This window comes from Pelecanus crispus, chromosome 1 (assembly GCF_030463565.1).
Source record: "Pelecanus crispus isolate bPelCri1 chromosome 1, bPelCri1.pri, whole genome shotgun sequence".
In the NCBI taxonomy this organism is placed as follows: Eukaryota; Metazoa; Chordata; class Aves; order Pelecaniformes; family Pelecanidae; genus Pelecanus; species Pelecanus crispus.
The window spans coordinates 102743713-102769396 of record NC_134643.1 but is presented as its reverse complement, the minus strand read 5'-3'; the positions used below and the strand labels follow the sequence as shown (position 1 = coordinate 102769396).

At 41.1% G+C, this 25684-nt stretch overlaps 1 protein-coding gene across 1 annotated transcript in view; it reads left to right on the top strand.

Moving 5' to 3' along the window:
- MYH15 (myosin heavy chain 15) overlaps positions 1 to 25684 on the top strand; it is a 49460-nt gene that overhangs the window by 10463 nt on the left and 13313 nt on the right. Inside the window, exons 9-33 of the mRNA XM_075716751.1 lie at positions 360 to 423; positions 518 to 616; positions 2566 to 2669; positions 3104 to 3242; positions 3817 to 3935; positions 5011 to 5160; positions 6172 to 6342; positions 7376 to 7555; positions 8865 to 8997; positions 10805 to 10872; positions 12312 to 12399; positions 12630 to 12747; positions 13046 to 13169; positions 13869 to 14005; positions 14350 to 14605; positions 15051 to 15293; positions 15904 to 16080; positions 16608 to 16753; positions 17339 to 17429; positions 18421 to 18810; positions 19796 to 19922; positions 21021 to 21139; positions 21619 to 21815; positions 22833 to 23182; positions 24892 to 25016. Of these exons, the coding sequence (XP_075572866.1) occupies positions 360 to 423; positions 518 to 616; positions 2566 to 2669; positions 3104 to 3242; positions 3817 to 3935; positions 5011 to 5160; positions 6172 to 6342; positions 7376 to 7555; positions 8865 to 8997; positions 10805 to 10872; positions 12312 to 12399; positions 12630 to 12747; positions 13046 to 13169; positions 13869 to 14005; positions 14350 to 14605; positions 15051 to 15293; positions 15904 to 16080; positions 16608 to 16753; positions 17339 to 17429; positions 18421 to 18810; positions 19796 to 19922; positions 21021 to 21139; positions 21619 to 21815; positions 22833 to 23182; positions 24892 to 25016 (3915 nt within the window). The remainder of the gene's footprint in view (positions 1 to 359; positions 424 to 517; positions 617 to 2565; positions 2670 to 3103; positions 3243 to 3816; positions 3936 to 5010; positions 5161 to 6171; positions 6343 to 7375; positions 7556 to 8864; positions 8998 to 10804; positions 10873 to 12311; positions 12400 to 12629; positions 12748 to 13045; positions 13170 to 13868; positions 14006 to 14349; positions 14606 to 15050; positions 15294 to 15903; positions 16081 to 16607; positions 16754 to 17338; positions 17430 to 18420; positions 18811 to 19795; positions 19923 to 21020; positions 21140 to 21618; positions 21816 to 22832; positions 23183 to 24891; positions 25017 to 25684) is intronic.

The following is a 25684-nucleotide window of genomic DNA, read 5'->3' as shown; positions in this document are numbered from 1 at the left end:
GAGGAGTCAGAAAAGGAGCCTGTGTGTCTTATGCCCAGGCTTATTGCTCTGAGGTCTGCATTACAGTAAACCTGCATCATGAAACTGGAAGCTACGTGCATTCCCGTATCTTAGCCTGGCAGATAAGTACGCTGTTATCCTTTCCCCACAAGCTGATTACATAGCTGTATGTACAGATTTAAGCTTGGAAAAGTGTAATATCATTGCTTGATATTTCTTATTGAAAATCTGCCTGTGCAAAGCCAAGAAGTTAGCATAAACTGATTCTTTGGGCCAAATGATTGCCTTCAAGCAGCATCCTTTGCTTCCCTCTGTGTATACTATATGCACTAATTAGAATATTCTTCTGTGTGAATTAGGGTAAATTTATCCGAATCCATTTTGGAACTACAGGCAAGCTGTCATCTGCTGATATTGAGATTTGTAAGCAGCAAACTCTCTCCTTTTAAAAAAAATACAATTGCTCATCTGAAAGCTTGGAGAGCCTTTCTCACTGAATTTTCCTTTGTGCGACTAGATTTATTGGAGAAGTCCCGAGTGATTTTCCAGCAACCAGGTGAAAGAGACTATCACATCTTCTACCAAATCCTGTCAGGAAAGAAAACAGAGTTACTGGGTAAGCATTACGTGGATCCCCAGCTTTTAAGAACCAACCTTCCGCTGAATAGACAGTGGCTGTGGAGGGGGCAGGGGGCAAACCCATGTGCAGAAAGGCCCTTACGCTTCTACTCAATGAAACTGGACTTCCACTGTCAAATATACTCTTTTAAAGATGGTGTTCCAACAGAAGCAACAGAGACCATTTTTCTGTGATATACTGATGCAGGTACCCTATAAAGTGAAGTGATATTACAGATTAATCTAAAGGGAATGAGGCTCAGACAGGACTTTTAAAATGTAGCATTATAAAGGCAAAAAATGTCACACTGAATTTGTGTCATCCAAGGTCTTGAAACATCTGGAAAATGCTACACCTTCAAAAGCATTTGTGGTGATAAAACTTTAATTATCCAGATTTTCACGTATGAGGAGATTTGCTTATAGGTCTATGAAGAAAAGCTAGTTTCCTCTTTCCGCCCCAAGTACCAAAACTGGCATCCTAGCATGTTGTGTAGCAAGAGAGAATATGCAAAGCTGCCGGCTGCTGCTTATGTGACGATTACCCCTTTCAAGCTTCCCCTGGGTGAATGCAGTCCCATAGACCTGCTGGAGAAGAGCAGAGAGCAGATGATGTCTCTCTGCTCCCATCTCCTAATGCTTTGAATAAAACCTTCACGAGTTACTTAAGTGATGCGGTTTGCTGACTTTAATTTGTGCTCTGAAGAAACACATTTTATAAAATATATTGAAGAGTCACTTTATTGCTCCACTAAACTTCTACTAAGCCATAGCAATCATAATCTGTTTTGAAGCCTTATTATCCTGACCGTGCATGGTCCTGTCCCTAACCCTCTTAGCTTTTATGTGGCCTAATTAATGATGGTTACGGGAAAGAGTTCAAGGAAGCATTGCACTGAGATTCCCTGTGCTGTGAAAATATGCTCTGTCTCATAAACTGTCTGTGTGTAGTCTACAACAACACACACCTTTCTGGCCAGCAGGAACATGTCTGCAGGCTCTTGAAGAGGCTGAAACCAATGGGCACATCTGTTTTGTAGACAAGAAATGTATGCGTTTGTTTATAAACACATACATACATAAATATAGATAAGATTAAATATAGATAAGTATAAATATAGAAAACTATGAATGTAGTTAAATGAATACATAACATAGTGACTACCTAGCAAAGACAGACATATAGAGAATATGATTTTATATACACACATATTGGTAGACATATATATATTTACATACAGATATATTTAGACATATGATATAGGTATGTGTGTATGTATATAAAAGATTGAAATCTAGACCAAACCTTAGTCTGCTGAATGTGGGTAAAACTTTCCATTGATTTAGGCAAGCAGAACTCTCCCTTTAGTTTTGGAGCCAGCTAGCTTTCTAGAAAACAGCTCTACAGTTTGGGGTTTTGACGTGAAGGAAAAGGAAAGAGGAGAGAAAGAGAGCACCATATTCAGACTTTTGTTCATCAAGAGCCAAGTGTCTTCTGCAAAGAGTCCTGGAAGTTGCTATTTTGTGAATCTGTTACAAAAGAGGGGAGCCATGCCCATTGTCCCTGTCTTGGATGATACCAAAATCTTTTTCTCCTCTGTACTTAGATGGTATTTTTACCGCTACAAACATGCAAGGCAGAAAATAGGGCTATATGGGAAATTATTAACTCAGTATACTGCAAAACATGCTTAATAGAGTGTATGCAGTATTCCCATATTCTTTTTATTCACACTTTCTCTAAGTCTTGGTCTTCAGACTGGAATAGTAGAATGAGAGAATTGGCTGCTGCCCTGCAGTTGTAAAACAAACAAACAAAAAAACCAGAAAATAACTTTATACACAGTTGTGCAGACAAAAATGTATGTCAGAGTTGATCTTTTGATCTCCATTCTTTTGGGATATCCTGAATGGATGGCAGTTTTGACCTTGGCAGTTCTTTTACAGATATGCTACTGGTATCTACCAACCCATATGACTACCACTTTTGCTCACAAGGAGTAGTTACAGTGGACAACTTGGATGATGGAGAAGAATTGATGGCAACGGATGTAAGCCTGTATTGATTTGACTTTGTGCTTCATAGATTACGAGCATGTGGGCAGGAAAAGTGCTGGCAGGAGCCTAAATTCTGTCACTGAAACTATTGGACTAAAGTGAAAGCAGAAATGGGTCTTAATTGCATTCATACTATGAAGCACAAGGCCTGATAAACTATTATACTTCCGAATCTGGCCTTGCTCCATGTAATGCCCATGAGCACAGTGTTCTTATAGTTTTGATATATAAAATGATAGATAAAGGGAGCTCTCCTCCTGCTCCCCAGCCACTGCTGGGTCTTCAGGGTGTTCCAGTGGCTGCTTTGTGAGATAACACCCCTTGGCAAGTTAGTAATATCTGCCATGCAAAGGTAGTTTGCGAGGCTGCAAAATGCCATTGCTTTTGAATAGGGAAGTGACAAAATACCCGCATTTCCTTTTCACAGCAAGCCATGGACATCTTGGGATTTGTGCCTGATGAGAAATATGGTGCCTACAAGCTCACAGGTGCCATCATGCACTTTGGGAACATGAAATTCAAACAAAGACCCAGAGAAGAGCAGGCAGAGGCTGACGGCACTGAAAGTAAGAATAACACCTAAAATTACTCCTTACCTTCAAAAGTCTGGCATGTATCATGCACTGTGTTGAGGAAGAAGCAACCTGTTTGCTTTGGTCTTGCACAATGCAGCTCCTGCTCAGCCAAGAGTGCTCTGCTTATTTAGTGGTGGGTAACTTTAGGAGAAGGTGAATAGACACGGTCAGAGTAACCCAATGAAATTCCGTTATTTGTGACCACTTGAACAAAATGGTTGTAAAAAGTTGTTGCCTTAGCTTTCTCTTTCATGTCTTCAGGTCTTGCTTCTTTACTTTCTCTTGCACCTAGAACTGTCTATAACCAGTGTGGAGATATGTTCTTTTTCCTATACCTGAAGGGTTTCTCAAGTGTGATTCTTGCAGCAGTTGGGGTCTAAGGTAGCTAGATGACCTCCTCTACCACAAAGGAGAGTACCGGCACACCTAACACAAATCATTAAAAGAGCAAGGTCTTTATCCAGTTTCTCTTTGGAAGTGGATGTACTTAAGATTTTTTTTCTTGGCTAGGCATGTTTCCACGTAGAAGTTCAAAGCCAGTTGAAACCTTGTTTCTCTTGATCAGGTGCTGACAAAGCTGCCTACCTAATGGGAATCAACTCCTCTGATTTGGTTAAGGGTTTATTGCACCCTAGAGTGAAAGTTGGCAACGAGTACGTGACCAAAGGTCAAAGTGTTGAACAGGTAAGCAGAAGCTTTCAGGGTATTTGGATACCTGTCCTGCAAGCCTTGAGGATTCATCTGTAACATCGCAGAGAGACAGACAGCTGCTAGAAATATTAACATGTACCTCTAGTACCTGTTCTCATTTTATATCCCCAAACTTGGGTGAATAGACAGCAAAAGTGTGGGAAACTGGTGAAGAGACTGACAAAGGAATAGTGGCTGGCACTGCCTTTGATAGGATTGTTTGTCTGATGTGTTAGTAGCAGCCACTCAAGGTGCGGCAAAACCACATGGGGACTGATATCTAATTCTGGATGAGAATAGTTACCTAAAAGAGTTGGGCCATGGATTATTTATTCACTCATCACTTATTCATTATTCATGTAATTTTAAGCTCTGTGTGACCTCAATCAGCTGAAGGCAATATCCAGTTAAAAGTATCTCTTAATTTAGGAAACAAAAGTCCTTGGGTTAGCATTGCTGCAGCTGTAGCAGTATTGTAGAAGATCCTGCAGCATTCTGGTTACAATGAAAATTGTTGTTTGAAAACAGGCTCAGAAACTAAAAAACTGCTGAAGAGAGGTCTATTCTATCACTGTAGTTGCGCATAGGCTAAAGAAGAGATTTTTGACAGGCTTTTCCTATTGCCTGCTTATGCCATAACATGCCACAAAAATTAGAAGCAAATGGCAAGGAGCGAATTGAGCACAGACTTCCCCTGTTCTGGCAGTCACTCTGGACATCATGGCTGGTATCTGGCCTGTGAGCTTTCTGGTACCTAACTTCCATGGCAATGTAAGGGATTAAAACATTTGTAACTTGCTGTCCAGCTGTTTCCCCAAGAGGTACTTTACTAGTGCTTTATGTATGTGCTAGTATACATATATATACATAACAACAATTTGAAGAAAAGTCAGCATAGATAACGAGAGAAACTGTGTGTTGTATTAAGTATGCCTTGGTGATTATAAGAAGCATTGTGAAATTTCATTTAAACCATAAGTAGGGATTGAAATAGGCTACTGCACTGAAATCCTTGTGTTCCACAGTGAATTCTGTTCCACACAGTGGTATTTTGAAATATGTATTTTAGGTTTTGTATGCTGTTGGAGCCTTATCTAAGGCAGTGTATGATCGAATGTTCAAATGGCTGGTGGTTCGTATCAACAAGACCTTGGACACTAAGCTGCCAAGACAGTTCTTCATTGGAGTCCTGGATATTGCCGGGTTTGAAATCTTTGATGTGAGTATTAACGTGTGAGGAATTGGTGGAAAGACATAAAAGATACCAAGTGATAGCTCTTGGGTGGGTACTTCTTTTTCTAAATGAACAGAAGGCAAAGTGCTGAGAAAGCCATGAAGCAAATAGTGTATATGATTTTACAAGGTTTTTTTCTATAAATAGATGTAGAAAACACTCGGCATTTAGCACAGCTGGACGTGCTGATAGTTCCTGGGGAGGAAGAGGGTGGCAACCTTTAGCAAAGACAACATCTCACATGCTTTGGGCTGTGTTTAGGAGAATCAATTGTTCCCACACTTTCTCTTTGAGAGAAAGCATCTTTTATAGGGTATGATAGTTCTTCCTCTTTGTATCTCAATCTAAGAGATATATCTTCATCTCAATATAAGAAAGAAATTTTTTTTACAGTGAGAACTATCATTCACTAGAACAACCTCCCCAGGGATTTGGTAAAGCCCCCATCACAGGAGGGTTTCAAGATGCGATTGGACAGGGTGCTAGACAATCTCATCTAGGCTCCCTCTCCCACAAAAGGTTGAACCAGATGATCTTTTGAGGCCCCTTCCAACCTGGGCTGTTCTCTGATTCTATTGTTGTACAAAGTGTATGTGAGAAAAGCATGTCATAACTTCTGTTTCTCAGAATCTGTTCCTGAAGCTAAGTGCTTAATGCTGTTGCTGCTACGTGTTGCTCTCCATTCTCAGCAGAGCAAAGAGGGTGTCGGCTCTGCTTTACAGGACTGCTGTGGCATGCTGCTGAAGGAAAGGCACATGCACCAAGAGACCTGAACAAATCTGGGCATCCTCCCACTCCAGAGGACAGCACATGAGGCAGCCAGCAGCCTGCTACTGAACTCCTTTCTCCTTTGCCTTTGGTGCTATGCTCAGTATTTTCTCAACTGATTACTGTTTAGAAGGTTTTAGATGTAAACAGTTTCCTTCTTGCTGTTCCACCAAGCCCTTACTATAGTTAACTGTGGTACAAATGCTTCTTTTTCATCTCCTCCTGCAGTTTAACAGCTTTGAGCAACTCTGCATCAATTACACTAATGAGAAACTGCAACAGTTTTTCAATCATCATATGTTTGTCCTGGAGCAAGAAGAGTATAAGAAGGAAGGCATTGAATGGGTATTCATTGATTTTGGGATGGACCTGCAGGCTTGCATTGATCTAATTGAGAAGGTATGTACAGGAGTGCTAAGGTGTATTTACTGAATTGGTTTTATTCATGATGCTCCCTTGGACATATCCTCAAGTCCCAATGAACAGAGCAGGATAAACAGCAGGACAAGTTTCTTGCCTTTCTACATGCAATATAGAGTCAAAGGAAAATCAGTATTTGCGGCATTTGTGGCTACCTGGCTTGACCTCTGTAAGTTTGCCTTACAGAGCCAACAGTAACCACAAGCTGTAACTGTTAATTTGTATGGCTGTATAATTTTCCTTGGTTTTTATTTTTGTCTTTCTCTGTCTCTGCTGTTCTTCCATTTACTCTGTTCCACATATGCTTAACATCAAACATACTTGTCAGCTTTTCAGGGCAAATGCTGTGTTTCAGTCACGTGCCCTGTACCTCTCACCATGAGGCTCCTGTTTCTTACATTACATGTTCCCTCTCACTACTTCCCCAGCATGGGATATGCCTTTCCTTTTCTTTTCTTTGGGAGTATAATGTGTTCCTGGTGGGGACAGCTGTCCCTTGCTGTATCTCTCTTTCTGCCATCTCTTATGGCACAGCATCTAACCCTGTTCATCTGTAAGGAAAAATGAAATTTTGCATCTTGCATTAGCAGGATGTTTGGAACAGCTGGAGTAGAAAGGCTGATTATTAAGTGCTCTTCTACTTGATCGCTTTCTTCTCCAGGGGTAGGATATCTGTGCATGATCCTAGTCCCTCAGACAATCTCTCCAGTGCTAGGAAGTTAGTTCATCTTTTCCTGAGACACAAAGAACAAAATGCTAGTTGGTCCAACTACCTTGAAAGGTTAATCAAACCGCCTCTGGAAGTTATCATAAATCCTCTTAAGGCAGAAGTGACATACTGAATAGTCAAAGGTGTGGTTACCATTTTAACAGAATAGTCAAAGGCTTCCTCCTCAGGATGAGAAGAAATTTTGCAGACTTAAAATTCCATCAGATTAAACTTAAAGGCTGCACAGCTACTGAAAGCAGGCAGCCTAAACATTTTCCAACAAATATTTTCTTAAATCCACAGCCACTGGGAATCCTGTCTATCCTTGAAGAGGAATGTATGTTCCCAAAAGCTACAGATATGACATTCAAAGCCAAACTCTACGACAACCATCTTGGCAAGTCACCTAACTTTCAGAAGCCCAGGCCTGATAAGAAAAGGAAATATGAAGCTCACTTTGAACTTCTTCATTATGCCGGTGCAGTAAGTTCCTCTACTGGCGGGTAGACTTTGTATTAGGGGTCTTCCAGGTGGGGTTTGGCCCGTAGCACATAGCGAGGGAGGGTGGGAAGGATAAACAGGGGAAGAAAGGAACAGTGAGGAGTAAAAGCAGACATCTACTCTCTTTGCACAAGTATTGCAACACAGTAAGATGCCACCAGACTCCAAGACATCTGGTCCTTGGATACAAAAATAAAATGAAACAAACTGAGGAAGGCTAATAGTACTTTTGCTGAAAATATGCCTTGCCTTGCCTTTATCACATTTCCTATAATCAGATTCAAAGTAGTGATTAAACAGCAGCAGCATCTAACTTTCCATCTTGGTCACCTATATAAATGAACTGAGTAATTTCTGCCTAACTTCAGGGATGCTTTAAAAAAAAAAAAAAAAAAAGATTTGACATCACTTTTTACTCACATTAGGATGAGTGTGTCAAAGTAGTCAAAGGAAATGTGGTTTATTCTGCTGTGAAGGTTTAGTTAACAGGTCCACTGATGAAGGGGAAAATGGGAATACAATCCAGTACTGTGATACCTGAGCCAAAACTTGCCCAGTTTCAAAGCTCTGTTTTCAGACCAGATGGGCAGAAAGAATTTGAGAGGGACACAGGAAATTTTTTATCAAACTAGAGTTGATATGAAGCCTCAGAACAGCAGAGCTGGAACCTACCTTATGCTGTTAATTTCAAATTATAATTGAACATTAAGATAATTTTGTACTTATTAAAAGAAATAATAGCCATCTTGCTCTTTATCTGTAGTTGTTAATGTAGTCAGCAAAGAAAATTAGAATTTCTGTCCCCTTGTGGTGTATTAATAATAGAACATATTTTCCCACTAAACAGAGCTGTTCCAAAGTCCAGGATTTAGAGTTTTAATCATTAAATTTCTGTGAGAAAATCTTGATTATTCCAGTGTAGCATGCTGTTGTGAAGTGAAATTATTACTTGTGCATTTTATAGTTCAGCACTTATTAGTAGGGTTCCTGGGACACTGATGACATGTGGTATCTCCTCTACAGCCAACCACACGGAGTCCATGAGAAGATGTAGGGATCAGATAGTTTGGAAAGGGTGTGTAGGATTCAAATGGTAATTATCAGGAAGAGAGGTTTGGGAATTAGGAAGCAGAGAGTTGGAGGGGAAGTGATGAGAAACTGGGTGACTGGTACCGCTGAGAGCAGCAATTCACAAGAGGTCATGGGCTTCAAGCCAAACCATAGAGAACTACTGGCTGCTCTGAAGGGGAATATTTGCAACATCTGGTTTGTTTTCAATGTCTTGATGTAGGTTCCCTATAACATCATTGGGTGGCTTGAGAAGAACAAAGACCCGCTTAATGAAACTGTAGTAGGTATTTTCCAAAAATCATCCAACAAACTCCTGGCAAGCTTGTTTGAAAGCTACGTTGGCGCTGATAGCGGTAAGCAGAATCAGCTCACATGGGTTTTCTTTCATTTCTGGGATGTGTGCTTGGGAATGAATTTAAGAAACAAAACAATTCTCTCAGCTGCAATTGACTCAATGCTAAATGAGGCAGTGACTAATTATTTAGATGTGCAGAGCATCTGTAGGAGTTTGCCAGTTATACCAAGGAGGCCATTAACTCTGCTAGTTTGAATGAATACCTCTGAGCAATTTTGGCAAGGAAATCTATGTGTTGTGAACACTCCAGTGGGAGATGAGCATGCAAGTGTTCAGATATGCAGGTAAGTGTTGTGCAAAAAATTTTGTACATAAATGCCTATGAACAAGAACAGCTCCTGTTTCCCATGCTGTAGTCTTGCTAGCCTCCCTGAATTGCATAAGAAATACAAAGTTTAAAAGAGTGTTTTGGAACATTTTGTTGGATTAATGGCAAGTAGACACTGAAGGTACCTGAACACCATTCCACATTGGCCAAAGTAGAAGATTTTGCCAATAGATCTTCCTTTTTGGTTGCTGTTGGTTTTTTTGTTTGACAAGACTAATATATGTCTGAGAACATATTTAAGCTGTATGCATTGCACAGAACCGTTTTATTTGTGAGAAGACAAATAGCAAGCATCCAGAAAATTGATCTTAAGTGAATAAGACTGGCATTCATTACAAAGACGTAGCTCTTATGTCCTGAAGTTGCAATCGCTTAGAGCCTATTTATTGTAACTTTACTTCTACAGATGTTGTTGTCATGAATCATAAGGCACTTTCTGAGAAAGTAAGCAGGCTGCAGACTTCATAATGTGAATAAGAGATGGAGCTGAATGTAAATAACAAAAATCCTCCCACTAGCAAATTCTTGCAAGTTACTAACTGCCTATTTGCCTGTGGATATTCCCATCTGTCAGAACACCACCTTGCTTAGCCTCAGTGTCAGGAGAAAAGAACAAGTCTGTCCAGATTAGCCTCTTCCAGTCTCGGCAGTGTCACTTTCAAAAAGGGGAAAGGCTGTGGATAATTGCATCAAGCACATTGCACTCTTCACATCTTTTATGGTGACTATTGTTGACAGGTGACAGAATGCCAGACCTCCTGGGAATGATCTAATGGTCCAGTGTTTAGAAAGCTACAGCAACTGCTGTACATTTTTGGGTCATGTTTGGCTCTTGTGAAACTTTGTAAAGGTCATGTCAGAAACTAGAATTCCTTTGGAGGATCTGAGTGATTTTGACTCTGAAGCTTTAAGCAAAATTCAGCGGATGCGAAGCTACTATATCTAAAATTACAAATATTTCCCTCTAGACAAATGTTACTAGTACAAGTTCAGTGCCTGCATAGCAGACATGTGAGAATCAGTGTCTATACAGTACAATGTACAGTATAAATTTTCCATAAGCATTACTTTTCTTTAGCTTTTTCTACATTTTCTCACCCTATAGGCTTTTTAATGAACTACAAATTACTCCATTTTGTTAAAAGTTATTTTTACTGCCTTATTCATGTTTATGGACTTTCTGCATAACAAGTGATGCTGCCTAGATCTGAAATGCAAATGCAATCCAGAAAGCTTACAGTGGTCTTTGACAAAAATCCTGAGTATGGACAGAGAGTTGCAAACTTGTGATACGTAACACTTGATGTTCAGAAGTTTTTGTGTAATATTTGAGCAATCAGAGCCATCAAGTCATTAGCTATGCTGTTCATTCAAAGGAAGTTGCACTCTCAGAACAGTTTGTCTGTCTCCTGTGCCTTGCCTGCACTCCTTACTGAGATACAGATTGTGATTTTTATTTATTTCATTTTTTTCTTAGCTGACCAGGGTGGAGAAAAGAAACGCAAGAAAGGTGCTTCTTTTCAAACGGTGTCCTCATTGCACAAGGTTTGTTTACCTCTTCCCACCTGATGGTTTGGGTTAAGACAATACATTGAAGAGGAATGTTAAGAATTGTAATGGACAAAAAAAAATTGAAATCCAACATTGGAATTTGATTCGGGGCCTGGATTATTGACCTTGGCTAAGTGAATACACTGTTATTGAAACCACGTGTGTGAGGAGCTGCTTCATTTTATCTTCTTTTAGTATTCAGGACATTAAGTATTTTTTATTCTATTTGAGAAAGTATCACAAAATGTTGTGAAAACTTTTATCGCTTATTTTGTGGCTTATAGTTTCATGCATGTCTTTGGAACAGAAACTGATTACAAGTAGTCCCTATCTGATTACTGTTTGTAATTGGATCCCAGAGTTAGAGCAGTCATGGAAAACAAAAGTTGTTCAATGGAGTGGCATGTAGCCTCTTTTTTCCTGAGTAATTCCTTTCTACTGGGACTGGCATGCACTTCTGGTAGAAACTATTGCTAGGATCCTGCCTGGGGGAAAAATGGGGTCTGTAATTTACCATTAGTACCTTTCCTTATGGGTAACATTGAGGAAGCTGTAATGTAGGTAAACCTCAGAAAGGGAAGGAAGTAGTTATATCCCACTAGTCATATCATTTTATCTTGTTTGGAGGCGCTCTTATTGAAGGGAAATCATGGGAAATCAAGACCTGTATCTTACCAGCTGAAAAAGTGTAAAGATAGCTGAAGGATCACTCATACAATAATTTAAAAATCCACAAATAGAAGCCCATTTTGCAGCACACAAGGAGCTGCTAAGTACCCAGCTCAGGTTGTCTCATTTATTGTCCTGACTGGCATATAAGAAATTTTCAGTTTGAACAGTTGTGCTGATGACATTATATTCCAGCTCTAATGGTATCTATCTTCCGCTTATTAGACAAAACACCTTCTGCAGAGTTTAGTGATCACTGGTAGGCACTCAGTGGTTGGCTGCTTCTGAGCTAGCTTACTGCCTGCCTGGGAGATGTCTGATTAAGATCAATAAAGGCAAATGTTTGGCCAGGAGGACAAAAACCTGGCTTTTATGAAGAACAAATGGGGAAGGTGAACTATCCTCACTGAGTAGGGAAGTGACTAGACAAAAATGCAGTTGGCTTTACAGAAATGCTCCGCAGGATGACACTGCATCTTGCTTGCTGTTCATCTTGTTTCTGATATTTCTGAGGTTGTAAGTAAAACACGTGTTGTCTTAAGACTTTGCTGAAACTGATGTGGATTCCTATAATAAAGTTAATTTGTACTTTGGTTCATTTGAACATATTTTTCTGTAATAATTTTTGTAAGCTTATAATTTTGCTGCAGACTATTTAAAGAGATGACCTTAATAAACTTAATAACCAACAAACCAAAGAAATATGTCATTGGAATTCCACTAAACCACTAAAGCTAATTGTGTTTTTAATATGTCTGTTCTAGGAAAATTTAAATAAGCTGATGACTAACCTAAGATCTACAGCTCCTCACTTTGTACGATGCATTATCCCCAATGAATCAAAAACTCCAGGTATGGAAAACACAACAGTCTTAAAATTTTAGTATATTTGAACTATGTCATTCCAATACTTCCTTCCAAGTCACCAGATTGTACTTAAATACCGTCTGTGTAGTTCACCTTATCCAATGGTGTTGCTCTTTCAGGAGATGACACCTCACATTTCCCAATTCCCTCAGTGAAATGAAGATTAAGCCCTATGGACAAGTTTCATTTAATTTAGCCTTGTTTTTCCCTTGTAGGTGCAATGGATGCTTTCCTTGTCTTGCATCAGCTCCGCTGTAATGGTGTCCTGGAAGGCATTCGCATTTGCCGTAAGGGTTTCCCAAACAGGGTGCTTTATGCTGACTTTAAACAAAGGTAATCCAGAACTGTGCTGTCTCCTGTCCTAATCCATCAGTCAAATTAAGCAAAGCATGTCTTCTCATTTTTATTTGAGGTATTTTATTCCATTCAAGTTCATTTTACATTCAGTTTGACTGAACATGGAAGGCAGAGTTCTGCTCTTGCTTGTTTCTGTGTAGGCAAAGTAGAAAATTACCCTAGGTGATTTTCCTTTTTTTTTTTTTTTTTTTTTTTTTAAAGTTTTGGGGGAAGAGGGGGTGAAAAAAAGCAGAATCTAGGCCAATTTTACTCATTGCTCATCTGTTATTAACAGGTACCGCATTCTGAATCCAGGCGCGATCCCAGAGGATAAGTTTGTGGATAGCAGAAAAGCAGCTGAAAAACTGCTGGCATCTTTAGATGTTGACCATAACCAATATCGTTTTGGACACACCAAGGTAACCAGAAAAGAGCACCACTGCTTATGTAAAGAGAAAAGTGATAGATCTAATATATAATTTGCAGAATAGAAAATTTTGCAATTTCTGGTGGTGGTGATTAATGAAGAGTTAATAATACAGGGAACCAGCAATATAGCAGCAAAGTGATATTAATTTTTAAGCTGTGCTAAAGGAATTTTATTTCTCTGGCTCAAGCTCCCACAAAGCTTTTATTATAGCAATATTATAAGTGGACACAGCAGCAGCTGATGCTCTGTGACCCCCAGTAAAGCAATAGCTTATTTAATATAATATAGGTACACTCAAACATATATAGACCACAAGATCAGCTGCAGCTTTTGAAATGAGGCCATGTGCCATTATGACATGATCCCATTAGCAGGGATCTCTGGGAGCTGGGAGCTGTGGTTCAGCTGACCTGTTTTGAACCCTGCCACAGTTGAAAACTGTGCAATAAAATTGTGGCAATAAAATAGTTCGGCCTATTCAAAACTGGGGAGATGAGACCCAGTTTTAAAACAACTTTGGAACTGTACAGTGCAGTTCCTGATGCAAGTAGTATTTGGCCATCTATACTCTTTTACTTTATAACGTGTCAATAAAAATACCATTCTTCTGAACAATTTCAATAAGGGTCTGTGTAACTCTGGAATAACATAATTTGTTATGGTGAAATGACATCTGTGCATGTACCAGGTGTTCTTCAAGGCTGGTCTCTTGGGCCATCTAGAAGAAATGAGGGATGAGAGACTTGCGAAAATCTTAACAATGATCCAGGCAAGAGCACGTGGCAGACTGATGCGGATTGAGTTTCAGAAGATAGTGGAGCGCAGGTATGAAGGCACCCCCTTAAATCTTAGCAGATAATAGTAATTACCTTTGAATTATATGTTGAATAGAGCCGTTATTACAGTCCCTAAGGCTATAGCTAACCCTAAATTAAAGGTTTAAAGTAGATGTAGGATAAAAATAATAGCAACTGCATATTAGTTGCCTGCAGCTCTTGCAAAAATCAGATTTGGAAATTTTTCATGTCCCTGAAAATCAAGAGATATGGAGAAAGTTTCTTGTATATCTTAGAACAAAGCCATAAAACTGACTGAGAATGAAAACAGTTCTTACTTTCTCAATTCTGGCTAAGCTTTAGGGAATTTTGTTTGTTTTCCTCTTAAACCAGGGATGCCCTTCTTGTAATTCAGTGGAACATCCGTGCTTTTATGGCTGTGAAGAACTGGCCCTGGATGAAGCTTTTCTTTAAGATCAAACCTCTTCTGAAGTCTGCAGAAACTGAAAAGGAAATGGCCAATATGAAGGAAGAGTTCTTGAAACTGAAGGAGGCCCTGGAAAAATCTGAAGCCAGGAGAAAGGAACTTGAAGAAAAGCAAGTCTCTTTAGTTCAGGAAAAAAATGATTTGCTTCTCCAGCTCCAAGCTGTGAGTAGACACGTATATTCATATATTTATTCGATGTCCTTTGAAAATCAAAGGCTTACAGACCAGAGTCTTAGCACAATTCATTAAAATAAGCTGTTGGTCTTGTCAGAGTCTTGCCAAAAATTATAGTGGATAGAAATTCTCATGTTCTAGCATATAACTAGGTGAGCTAGCAATGCAAATCTTAACAGGTTCTGGCCAAGGCAATATCCGTGGCAATTAGATACGGAAGTAGTCTTACATGTGACTAATCATGCTCACCACTGTCTCATCCTGTTCCATTAATTACTTTTTGGTCTTGTCTTCTGAAATCAGGAGTAGGAAATTTTCCTTACACTGCTCTGTAGCATTGGATCAGGCTCTCTGACCTGTTAGGGGATAGAGGACAATTGAGGAAGAAAAAAGCCAGGCAGTCATTGCTGTCCTCTTCCTTGTGCCACACCAGGAGCAAGATACTCTGGCAGATGCCGAGGAACGATGCGACTTGTTGATTAAATCCAAGATTCAGCTGGAGGCCAAAGTCAAAGAACTGACAGAGAGGGTTGAGGACGAGGAAGAGATGAATTCTGAGCTGACTTCTAAGAAGAGAAAATTGGAAGATGAGTGCTCTGAGCTCAAGAAAGATATTGATGATCTTGAAATAACACTTGCAAAAGTAGAGAAAGAGAAGCATGCTACTGAAAACAAGGTACCTTTAGAACTTCACCATGTATTTAAAAGAGGCTGGGCACAGATTACCTTTATGACAAGAGCTACTGGTCTTCTGATGGTTTTACACTGTCTGTTACACAGGCCACACTGAAGGATCAGTACACACGGAGTTATTTGACCTTATGAGGGAAAAAGTGTTAACTCTGAGCCTAAGTTTCCCTTTTTCTGAAATGAGTTTTGTTGCAATTCAGCTAAAGAATTATATCTAGTTTGGGCATTTTTAAGTAAGCAATTTTCTGCTCTAACCGTGAGTTCTTCCAGCTCTTCTTCTTAGAGCCTGTAAATGTAAAGCTCATCTACTTCTCCTGGAGAGAATCAGAAGTTGGAGTCCACCAAAATGAGTGTGACACTGCAAAGAATTTAGTACTTTTGAAAGAATGTACTAAACCCACAACAAAAACTGGCACACATTGGCTCCCTTGGTGGCAATTTCATTCAAAAAGCCACAGGGGGCTGGGGGCAGGGGAGAGATCCCTTTCTTTCCATCATCTTCCTGCATACAAGTTCAGTACAGTCAGTCATTTGAGCCAGGTTATGATAATACCTTGCTTCAAAATCTTACAAATACATCTTCCTCTCTCACAAAGGTCAAAAATCTGACAGAAGAAATGGCAGCTCTCGATGAGAATATCAGCAAACTTACTAAGGAGAAAAAGTCCTTGCAGGAAGCTCATCAGCAAGTCCTGGATGATCTACAAGCAGAGGAGGACAAGGTCAACACACTGAGCAAAGCTAAAGTGAAACTGGAACAGCAAGTGGATGATGTAAGCTGTCTCTGTCTTCATGTTTCCCCAGGCTTGTTTGTCCACCACTTACAGTCTCATGAGTCTGAAATGTTGCAAAGCTTTGAAATGTATTCCTGTCCTCATAAAAATGATTGAGGATTTAGAAACACAGTCCTTCTTGTACTGTCTGTAAAAAGCATAATTACAGGAATGCTATAACAACTTATCTGTGTAGTTCAGCCTTTGAAATGAGTGTGGTAACGAGGGAAAATCCACTCAGTTTGCATTTGCAGTGTAACTGGCATGAAGTCAAACAGAACTTTGCTACTAAGAGAACTGTAATGCTTGCACAAATGTAAAGCGTGGACTAACCCTTATGTTATATTTCTTTAGCCCATATGTCCACTGGCTGCTAGACAACAAAAAATGTAAAATAGAATGCTTGTACTCAAGTACTTCTGCTTTGCCACTTGCTAGAGCTCAGCACAAAGCTGGGCTTAGCATACATCTGACTCTTGTAATCCATCTGTGTTCCATAAATTTAATAAGTGACTTTGTTCCTAAAGCTTGAGGGCTCACTTGAACAAGAGAAGAAAGTGAGGATGGATCTAGAAAGGGCAAAACGCAAACTGGAAGGGGATTTGAAGCTGACCCAAGAGAGTGTCATGGACTTGGAGAACGATAAGCTGCAGATGGAAGAAAAGCTAAAAAAGTAAGAGACTGATTCTATTGTACAAAATAAAGCAACACAGTTACTGCAGTCATTTCAGAGCCTTCAGGTGTGTCATCCTGCTCTGATGGTGGCTAAAATGAAATTCCATGACAGAGGACAGAGTGTGTAGCCAAGGAGGGAGGGAAATCATGTGCATGGTATACCCAAAACATTAGAATTCATTACACTTTCCAGCTTTTTTTTTTTTAAAAAGGGATTTATGTTTTCATTGCTTAGAGGAGAAAGCTGAAGGAAGTCTCTAAAGTTGTTCATCCTAACTAGATATGACAGTATTGTTGAAAGACCTGACTCTGTTAAATATATTTTTCCACTGAGTCTGAAAATAATGTTACTTTTGTATGACACAAAGAACCAGAAATATAATTGTACAAATGCATGCATAGTCTTGACTTGGAAACTGCAGCTCAGAGGAAGATGTGTTTTCATGCAAATAGCAATACATTAGGATTGCTTTCATTTTTAGATACGTTAGAAGTTTTGCTGAACAACTCTTTAAAAATTGTAAAAGCCTAACTTGAAGCTACAGAGAAAATTGTCACAGTAGGATTTTCCTTTCCATGGCAGGAAAGAATTTGAAATGAGCCAGCTGAATTCCAAGATAGAAGATGAACAAGCTATAGTGATGCAGCTGCAGAAGAAGATCAAGGAGCTTCAGGTCATCTTGCTTCTTTCTTATGTATCTTAGGATGAGTTTCTCTTTGTGCTTCACTGGAGGGCTTTGCAGAGATTTTTCATGGCAAGTTGAAGCTTAGCGTTGAGACCCAAAGTGGTGCAACACTGTAGCTTCCCAGACTGATCCCTTTTCCCCTCAGGATGCTTGCTCTACAGTGCTTCCTTCCCAGTAGCAGGACATATGACCACAGAATGCTAGTGGTTTCAGGCAAGGCAGAAGGGCTCTGGTATTTTGTTTTAAGCAAATAATATTGTTCTAAACCATGGAGCTGAGGGTGGATACTGGAGAGGAGTTCAGCAGTGATAAGCATGGATCTGAAATTTAGGGATCTAAATCTGAAATGCACAGGAAATTTTCAACAGAAATTAAAAGGCCAAAGAAAGTAGCACAGTCCAAACAAAATGTCTTGACCCAAAACATTAGCTCTGCTTTTTTGTAAACAAAGAACATTTGCATAACTTGGACATGAATTGTAGATTGGTCAAAATAACTGTTTCGTAAAAAAGACTGTCCCAATGAATATTTGTTATTCATGCAATTCTACGCACTTCTGTATTTGAAATCCTGTCTTAACACTCCTAGAGAGAAGTTACTTCAGTCACAGAGCTCTTAAAATGGGAACAAAGGGTCCCTCTCCTTCAATGAAAATTTGTTGCTGCTACTCCTACTATCAAGTAACTTCTCCCATGTACTCCAGCTGAATGTCAAGTACATGAGTGTAAGGTCAAGCGCATTGACCTAAATGTCTTGAACTAGAGCTTGGAGAGCAATCTACTGTGAGAAAGATGTGACTCATCATTCTTACTCTAGCTCAAGATCTGATTTAATGGCACAAATGGGCAAGTTTCTGTGCTTCTACTTGTGTTGTAAAGTATGGGCTGGCAGAGGGTTTAACAATTTGTAAGGTTCTTCAAGATATTCCAATGGGAATCATCATGAAGGTGACCCAAAGGTGCTCGTGTCTCTTTGGTAGGCTCGTATAGAAGAACTAGAAGAGGAGTTGGAGGCAGAAAGAACCGCTCGAGCCAAGGTGGAAAAACAGAGATCAGATTTGGCCCGAGAGCTGGAGGAATTAAGTGAGCGACTTGAGGAGGCTGGGGGAGCCACAGCTGCCCAACTGGAGATGAACAAAAAACGTGAGGCAGAATTCCTGAAGCTGCGGCGGGACCTCGAGGAGGCCACACTGCACTACGAAGCCACAGCTGCCACCCTGAGGAAGAAGCATGCAGACAGTGTGGCTGAGATGGGGGAGCAACTGGACAACCTGCAGCGGGTCAAGCAGAAACTGGAAAAGGAGAAAAGCGAGCTGAAGATGGAAGTAGATGATCTGGCATCCAACATGGAGCAGATGGTCAAGGGCAAAGTAAGGGTCCTGAGGCTACCCAAACCCCCAAAGGTCATGCATAGCTAAGGCTGGTCTGAAGGTTTCCCAGGACACCTGGTAGGGCTGAAGTATTTTAGAAGGTTGTGTCTGGTAATCTGAGGGTGTTTATGTGCACAGTGTCCCCCCTTCCCCACCTGGTGGTATAACCCTTCTTACCTGGAGATGGGACAGCAATGAAGATGGCCTGTCTAAAACACATAGTGCATCCATCCCCAGTTGCAGACATATTGTTTATCTGTATATCTCAGAGCTCAAAACTGTGTCACTTAAATTGTGCTCTGCCAGGCTGGTGATGGCTGGGGTGATGCCATCCAAGGCTGGATATCTCCCATTCTAAGCAGTGTCCTCCTAGATCCTGCCCTTGGTTCACAGTTTTGACCCATGTTAGCAAGGAGTGCAAAGCAAAGACTTGCATGACCATCATGTGTATTTTTACTTCCTACGGCTGAATTGTGGGTTTTGTTTCCTGAGTAGATAATCTTGGTAGCTTTCAGTGCACTCTAAAGAGTTCTTTCAGTGCAACTGAAGAAAAGAAATTTCAGTATTCTGAGAGTTAGAAAGCTGTCATCAAACTCAATTTATGATAAATGGCAATTAAAGCAGAATCAGTAAAGCAATTTTCATTGGAGGTGATTTTCCCATCTAGCAATTATGAGGAGGCTTATGCCTGAACTTCACAGGCATGTGATTGCTTTTTCTTGCAGAGTCTTTTTACGCTGCTGCTTTAGTTCAGAAGGTAGTTCCGGGAAAACAAAAGGGGAAGGTGGTCTGATGGAGACTCCTGGCCTGGGAGTCTAGACACAGGGCTACTATTTCCCACTTTACAGCTGTGCTATTTGTGTCTTTGCTATCTGCCATTTCTCTGAAAGGCAAACAAAAACAGGATACATATGGAAGGCTACTGCTTCCAAATGGCTGCCTGGAGACTACAGCTTTGTATGTCTTGCCTCCTGATTCCTGTTAGGCAAATGCAGAGAAACTCTGTCGCACTTACGAAGACCATCTGAATGAGACAAAAAATAAACTGGAGGAAATGACTCGCCTCATGAATGACCTCACTACTCAGAAGACAAAACTCCAGAGTGAGAATGGTATGTGTGTGTTCAGCCTAAGATAAGTTACTGGGAAACAGTCTCAGCACTATGTCAGTGAGATGTCTTGTGCAATGGCATCTGCTTGAAAGTAGCTGGATTAGGATTGCTGAATGAAGCAGTGGCTTTATGTCTTTTGACTCTCCTATCTTCAATATTTTTATAACCTTGGCAGTGGGGGACAACCTTGTCTTTGACTGGCTTTTAAAACAAACCTATAACCATGTTTACCAGCATACCATGCTACCATCTCATGAGCTGAAATGGACGTGCTGGCTAGGTACCCAGTTTCAGGAACAAGGACATGTACATCTATCTTGCAATGCTGGAGGGAAGATGAAGGAGTTGGCATACTGCTGCTGTCTGTGTGAATACCATCTTCCTCAGCATGACCTTGGGCATTGCACTCTAGAAGACACTCACATCTGACCAAAAATACCATATGTCCTCTAAGTGCTTGCTACCTTTATTAGCCAGAGTAGTACTATTTAACCTCTGCATATCACTGTTCTGTGTATTTTCGAAGATGTATTTTTAATTTCCTGTCTGTTTTCATGTTTGTTCTAAGTGCTCCTATGAGGCTGCGGCTTCCACCCTGCAGTGACACCCTTCTTGTGATAAGTGAAGTTTTCCTTATGTATCCCTTTGTTCTGTACACTGGTCATTGTGAGGTTCTCAGGGTGCTTCAGAGCCCTCTGAAAAGTCGTCTGTGGAAAACCAACATAAAGTAGTGAAAAGTATAAACAAAACCAGCTACAACTGTATGTGAAAGCAAGGATCAGTCTAGTCTGATTCATGAGCTGAACTAAAATTAATGAATCAAGGTATTGGGAGTACAAATAATAAAAAACCAAACAAACAAAACCAACAAAAAAAAAAACCCAAACAAACAAACACCTAAGGAAAACTATCATGGTGAAGTGTCTGAGAGTTACAACTTTGGAAGCAGCTTCACAAGAGGTCAGCCACAATCACTGTTAGTTCTTTTCCTCATAAGAACTGGAGAGGTGGGACTTTGATTTTTGGCTGGGACTTTGTAATTTCCTGGTCTTACTTTTTTTTTTTTTTTTTTTTTCCTTTGGTTAAATCCTGTGGCAGGTGAATTTATAAGACAGCTTGAAGAGAAGGAGTCACTGATAAGTCAGCTTTCCCGGGGGAAAACATCATTTACACAACAGATTGAAGAACTTAGGAGACAGCTAGACGAGGAAACCAAGGTAATGCTTTGACTGTGTCCCATTCATTGAGATGGAATGGGGAAAACTGTTCATGTTCGTTTGTAGCCTGGATAAAAGCTGAAATGAGACATAGGGATGAGAATGCTTCCTGGCAGTTGTACTGATACAAGTTCCTGCCCCTGACTGAGGCAAGTCGCAGAAGAGTTTGGGAAAATAATCAGCATCTGTAATTGCTAAATAAAACTTACCCAGTATTATAGCCAAAATCTCAGATCTTGTATCTTAAAAGTTTGCATGCTTCTCCAAAGGTGTTAGATTATCTTCAGTCTTGATAGCTTCCTCAGCATGTCACCAGTTAAGGATGACTTCAAACGCTTCTTACCTCACTTGACCTGGACTGTCAAGGCTAGAGGCAAAATGAAAAAAAGCCTAAAGCCTCCATTTGAATTTCTAGGGGCTGTTTGTTTGGGGTTTGCTGTAGGTAACCTTGCAATGCTGTGACCTTTATATCTCTGCAGTCCAAAAATGCCCTGGCTCATGCCCTGCAAGCGGCCAGGCATGACTGTGATCTCTTGCGGGAGCAGTATGAGGAGGAGCAAGAAGCCAAGGCGGAGCTGCAGCGGGCTCTCTCCAAGGGAAATGCAGAAGTGGCACAGTGGAGAACAAAGTATGAGACCGATGCCATTCAGAGAACTGAGGAGCTGGAAGACGCCAAGTAAGTGGGTTATGTGGGCTTCATTGTGCCCTTGGCTGGGAGGACTGTGCTCCCTGGGTCTTATGGCGCCAAGGAAATAGGGCAATCTGGTTGGAAAAAGCCCTATGGCTCATTGCTGTCATTTGTGGCTGTCCTTCTGTTCTTTTCATTGCTTGAGCAGGTCAATGTTTCTGTTGAGTCCTTGTCCACGGGGTAGCAGATATGGATACTGGGGTTTATTTAAGGACTAATGAGATTAGATTACCTTATTTGGTTGTCTTGCACATACACTTGCTTTGCCCTGGCCCAGTGCTATGTTCTCTAGGTCTTGACTTGCCTTCCCAGCAGGGAGATGATGGCTGCTCCAGGAAGGTAGGGCAGAAAGTCATGCTGGCTCATGCTCTGCAGCTGCTCACAGTTACCAGTCTCGGGTGTTATTGGGCAAGGTCTCTGAGCATCTGCTTCTGCACATCTCTGATGTGCAGGATCTTCCCCCACTTCCAGTACATCTTCTCTATCTAGCATCTTCACTTTCTTCTTTCTGGGCCCTCCTTTCTTTCCAGGACCTATTCTTCTTGCCAGGACTCCCAGACCCTGTTTTCCCAATCTAAATGATCTATGAACAGAAGCCCAAGGTGTGACCAGCCTCCTAACTGGTGGCTCTGTTTCATAGCTCTTAACTGGAGGAACATGACACTTTAATTTAGACCAGGTGTTACCAAAATTTACAAGCAGCCCATCCTGGTTACAGATAGCAAGTAGCAGACTGCTGCTTTGGAGTTCAAAAGTTCAATTTCAAATATTCACACACACGCACATGCATAAAATTATCTGCCACATGTCCGCATTCATAAGTTAAGCTGTTTCTTTGCCTATCATAGTCCCTTCTCTCTAGAGGCTTGATTTCCCCCTCCCTTCCCCTTGGCCCACCCAATTTTCCCTTTCAAAACTGATTTATTGAGATGCTGGTTTGGTGTCAGTTTTTCTGGATAATGTGGCAGCAGTGGCTCTCAGTCAATCTCTCTTCCCACCTGGCAGGAAAAAGCTTGCCGCTCGCCTGCAAGAAGCTGAGGAAGCAATTGAGGCGGCCAATGCCAAGTGCTCTTCTCTGGAAAAGACAAAGCACAGGCTGCAGAACGAGCTGGAAGACATGATGATTGACCTGGAGAAGGCCAACTCAGCAGCTGCCTCCCTGGACAAGAAGCAGCGTGGGTTCGACAAGATCATCAACGACTGGAAGCAGAAGTACGAAGAGTCACAGGCTGAGCTGGAGGCCTCCCAGAAGGAGGCCCGCGGCCTCAGCACCGAGCTCTTCAAGTTGAAGAATGCCTACGAGGAGACGCTGGACCATCTGGAAACGCTGAAACGGGAAAACAAGAACCTCCAAGGTAAGCTTCATTCAGGCCCCGCGTCCAGCAGGAAAGCCACACCAGTGGACAGCTGGAGGGATGCAGGTGCCCTGTAACAGCTGTGGGGAAAGGCGTTTACCTCATCCTTGAGACTAGCGTTCTGATGTGTTTGGAGACACTGACTGATGCTGGCAATGAAAGTTTTAAACACAGAAATTGGTATGGGCAGAGGAGAACAGGCTTCCCTTTGCTCACCTGTCAGTGAAGCTCACTGGCAGAGGTGCCAGTCTCAGGGGAGGAACAAGAAAGACAAGAGAGGTGCAGCGGATGAAGCCTAGACAGCTCCCAAAGCAGAGCACAGTGTTGCTAGCCTGCAGATCACAGATAAAAAGTAAACCACTACAACCACTTCAAAAAACATTTACAAGAAAGCCTGTGCCTTCTGCCGCGAATGCAGGTTTGTGAATCTTGCTGGTTATGTTAGTTTATCATGAATGAGTGACTTTACACAGTTTGATTTAGTAGCAGTTTAGAATTTACTTGCAGCAAATCGCAGGATTTGATTGTGATTTTTTTAATAGCACTCAATCATCAGTGATTAACAAAGTGACTAGACAAAATCGATCAAAACAGCGACTTAGTTACAGATTCGAAGATGGCAAGGTTCACTCTATTACTGCATGAAAGAAGTGCACAAAGGGAAATTAAGTTACACTGAGTTGGAACGATTCACAGAGAGATCATGTATGCAGGGGATAGGGGGGACCCTCCCATTGAGTCACGAGGTTCAGAATAGACCCCTTTGCTTTCTAAACTCCTTCTCAGAGAGGAGTCTAGGTATGGCTAGGTCCAATCTTAGTCTCAGACTTGATCAACAGTTTATAGGAATAAGGATAATGCAGCAGTGTAAGATTCACTTTGTAATTAAATCATACATGTACAGACAAACTGATTCACACATGCGGACACGAATGCGCATATATATATAAAAAAAGGTTTACGTGTTAAAAATTCCCCTCGAGTTCAGTGAAATACATCGAATTTCAATGGGCAAGGGTTGAGACTCTGAGAAGGAGTGAAGGGTTTCGGCCCAGGCTCCACCATCAGTCTTCAGCGACAGACTTCTGATTTTAGCAAACTTTGAGAGTTTGCTAGCTCTGAGAGACGTCTCACTCAGAGGGAGATGCTGGTGCAGGTGGCTGCAGTCCAGGAGAGCTCAAAGGGCCTCACTTAGGACTGCTGGTTATAGGATCGTGAGATGATTGGCTTTAGTCATCAGTAAATTTCTATGAGTCACAATTTGGGTCGGCAATTGCTGGAATTCCAGTAACGATGATGCTGCTCTGTTTCAAGGCTGTCAGGGGTAGCTGCTTGTTCTTGCTCCTCTCATTAGCCATAATACAGAGTTCCTGATAAGGACAGGACTGCTCTGCATTTCGACCATGTAGGAGTTTCTGGTACAATTAAGGGGCATTTAAGTGACCAACTTACTACACAAAGGCCGCAGTCTGGAATTCCTGAAATCACAAAACGGTCAAAGAAAGAAAAAAAGGGGGGGAGGATGCACCACCACATCTTCAAGTTGGTCAGGTAAAAAAAGTTGCTGTAATTGAAAGTAAGGCAGCGCTTGTGTACAGACCAATCCTTGAGGTAGTAGTTTGAGGCACAGGTCCTGTATTCATGCTCTGTGAATTGCAGTATGTTTGGGACAATCTGGTTGCTAAATCCGTCCATCATTTTTGTTTCAGAGGAGATTTCTGATCTGACCAATCAGATTAGTGAAGGAAACAAGAGCCTCCATGAAATAGAAAAAATCAAGAAACAGGTTGAACAAGAGAAGTCAGAAGTTCAGCTGGCTCTGGAGGAAGCAGAGGTAAGGAAAGAAAGCTCAAGGGAAGAGGAAATGGTGTCTTTATCATGCTTTTCCTTCCTTTCTCACCCTCTCAGCAACACAGCCAATGTGTTGGTTGTTAGCAAGTTGGTTGTCTCTGCACCCAGCTCCTCCTGCCCTGCTAGCCAGTGTTTTCAAGAGCAACTGGTGACTTTTGGAGATGTCAGCTCTAAGATCATCAAGTGGAGGCCCTTTCAATGAAGGTGCCTTGTAGGTTTTGGTTTTTATGTGGTTGGGTGGTTCTTTCCCTTTCAGGAAGCTCAGAAATCTTCTGCTCACCTCCTGAAAATCCAGTCCTTCTCACTCACTTCAGCATAGAATATTTCCGTCTTTCAGGAAACAGGAACTGCTGAGAATTATGGTCTTATTTTATCAGATATTTCTAGTGTCTAGCTTCCAAAACCAAATTGACCATGTCCTGTTTTTGAGGATAAGACAACAAACCTTCTGATGAGGTTTATCCCTTAAATTGTATAAGGTCTCAAATATTGTGTTGGATACTGCAGCCTGCTTAAAAAAACAGGTAGCAGTCTCAGAACTGGAAAATCTTTGACTCCCATAGGAGTTTGGACAAGACACTTAGCGTCACTGCATTAATTTCTACAGTGGCAAGTATGCATGCACCCAAGACGGATGCCTCATCCCGGTTT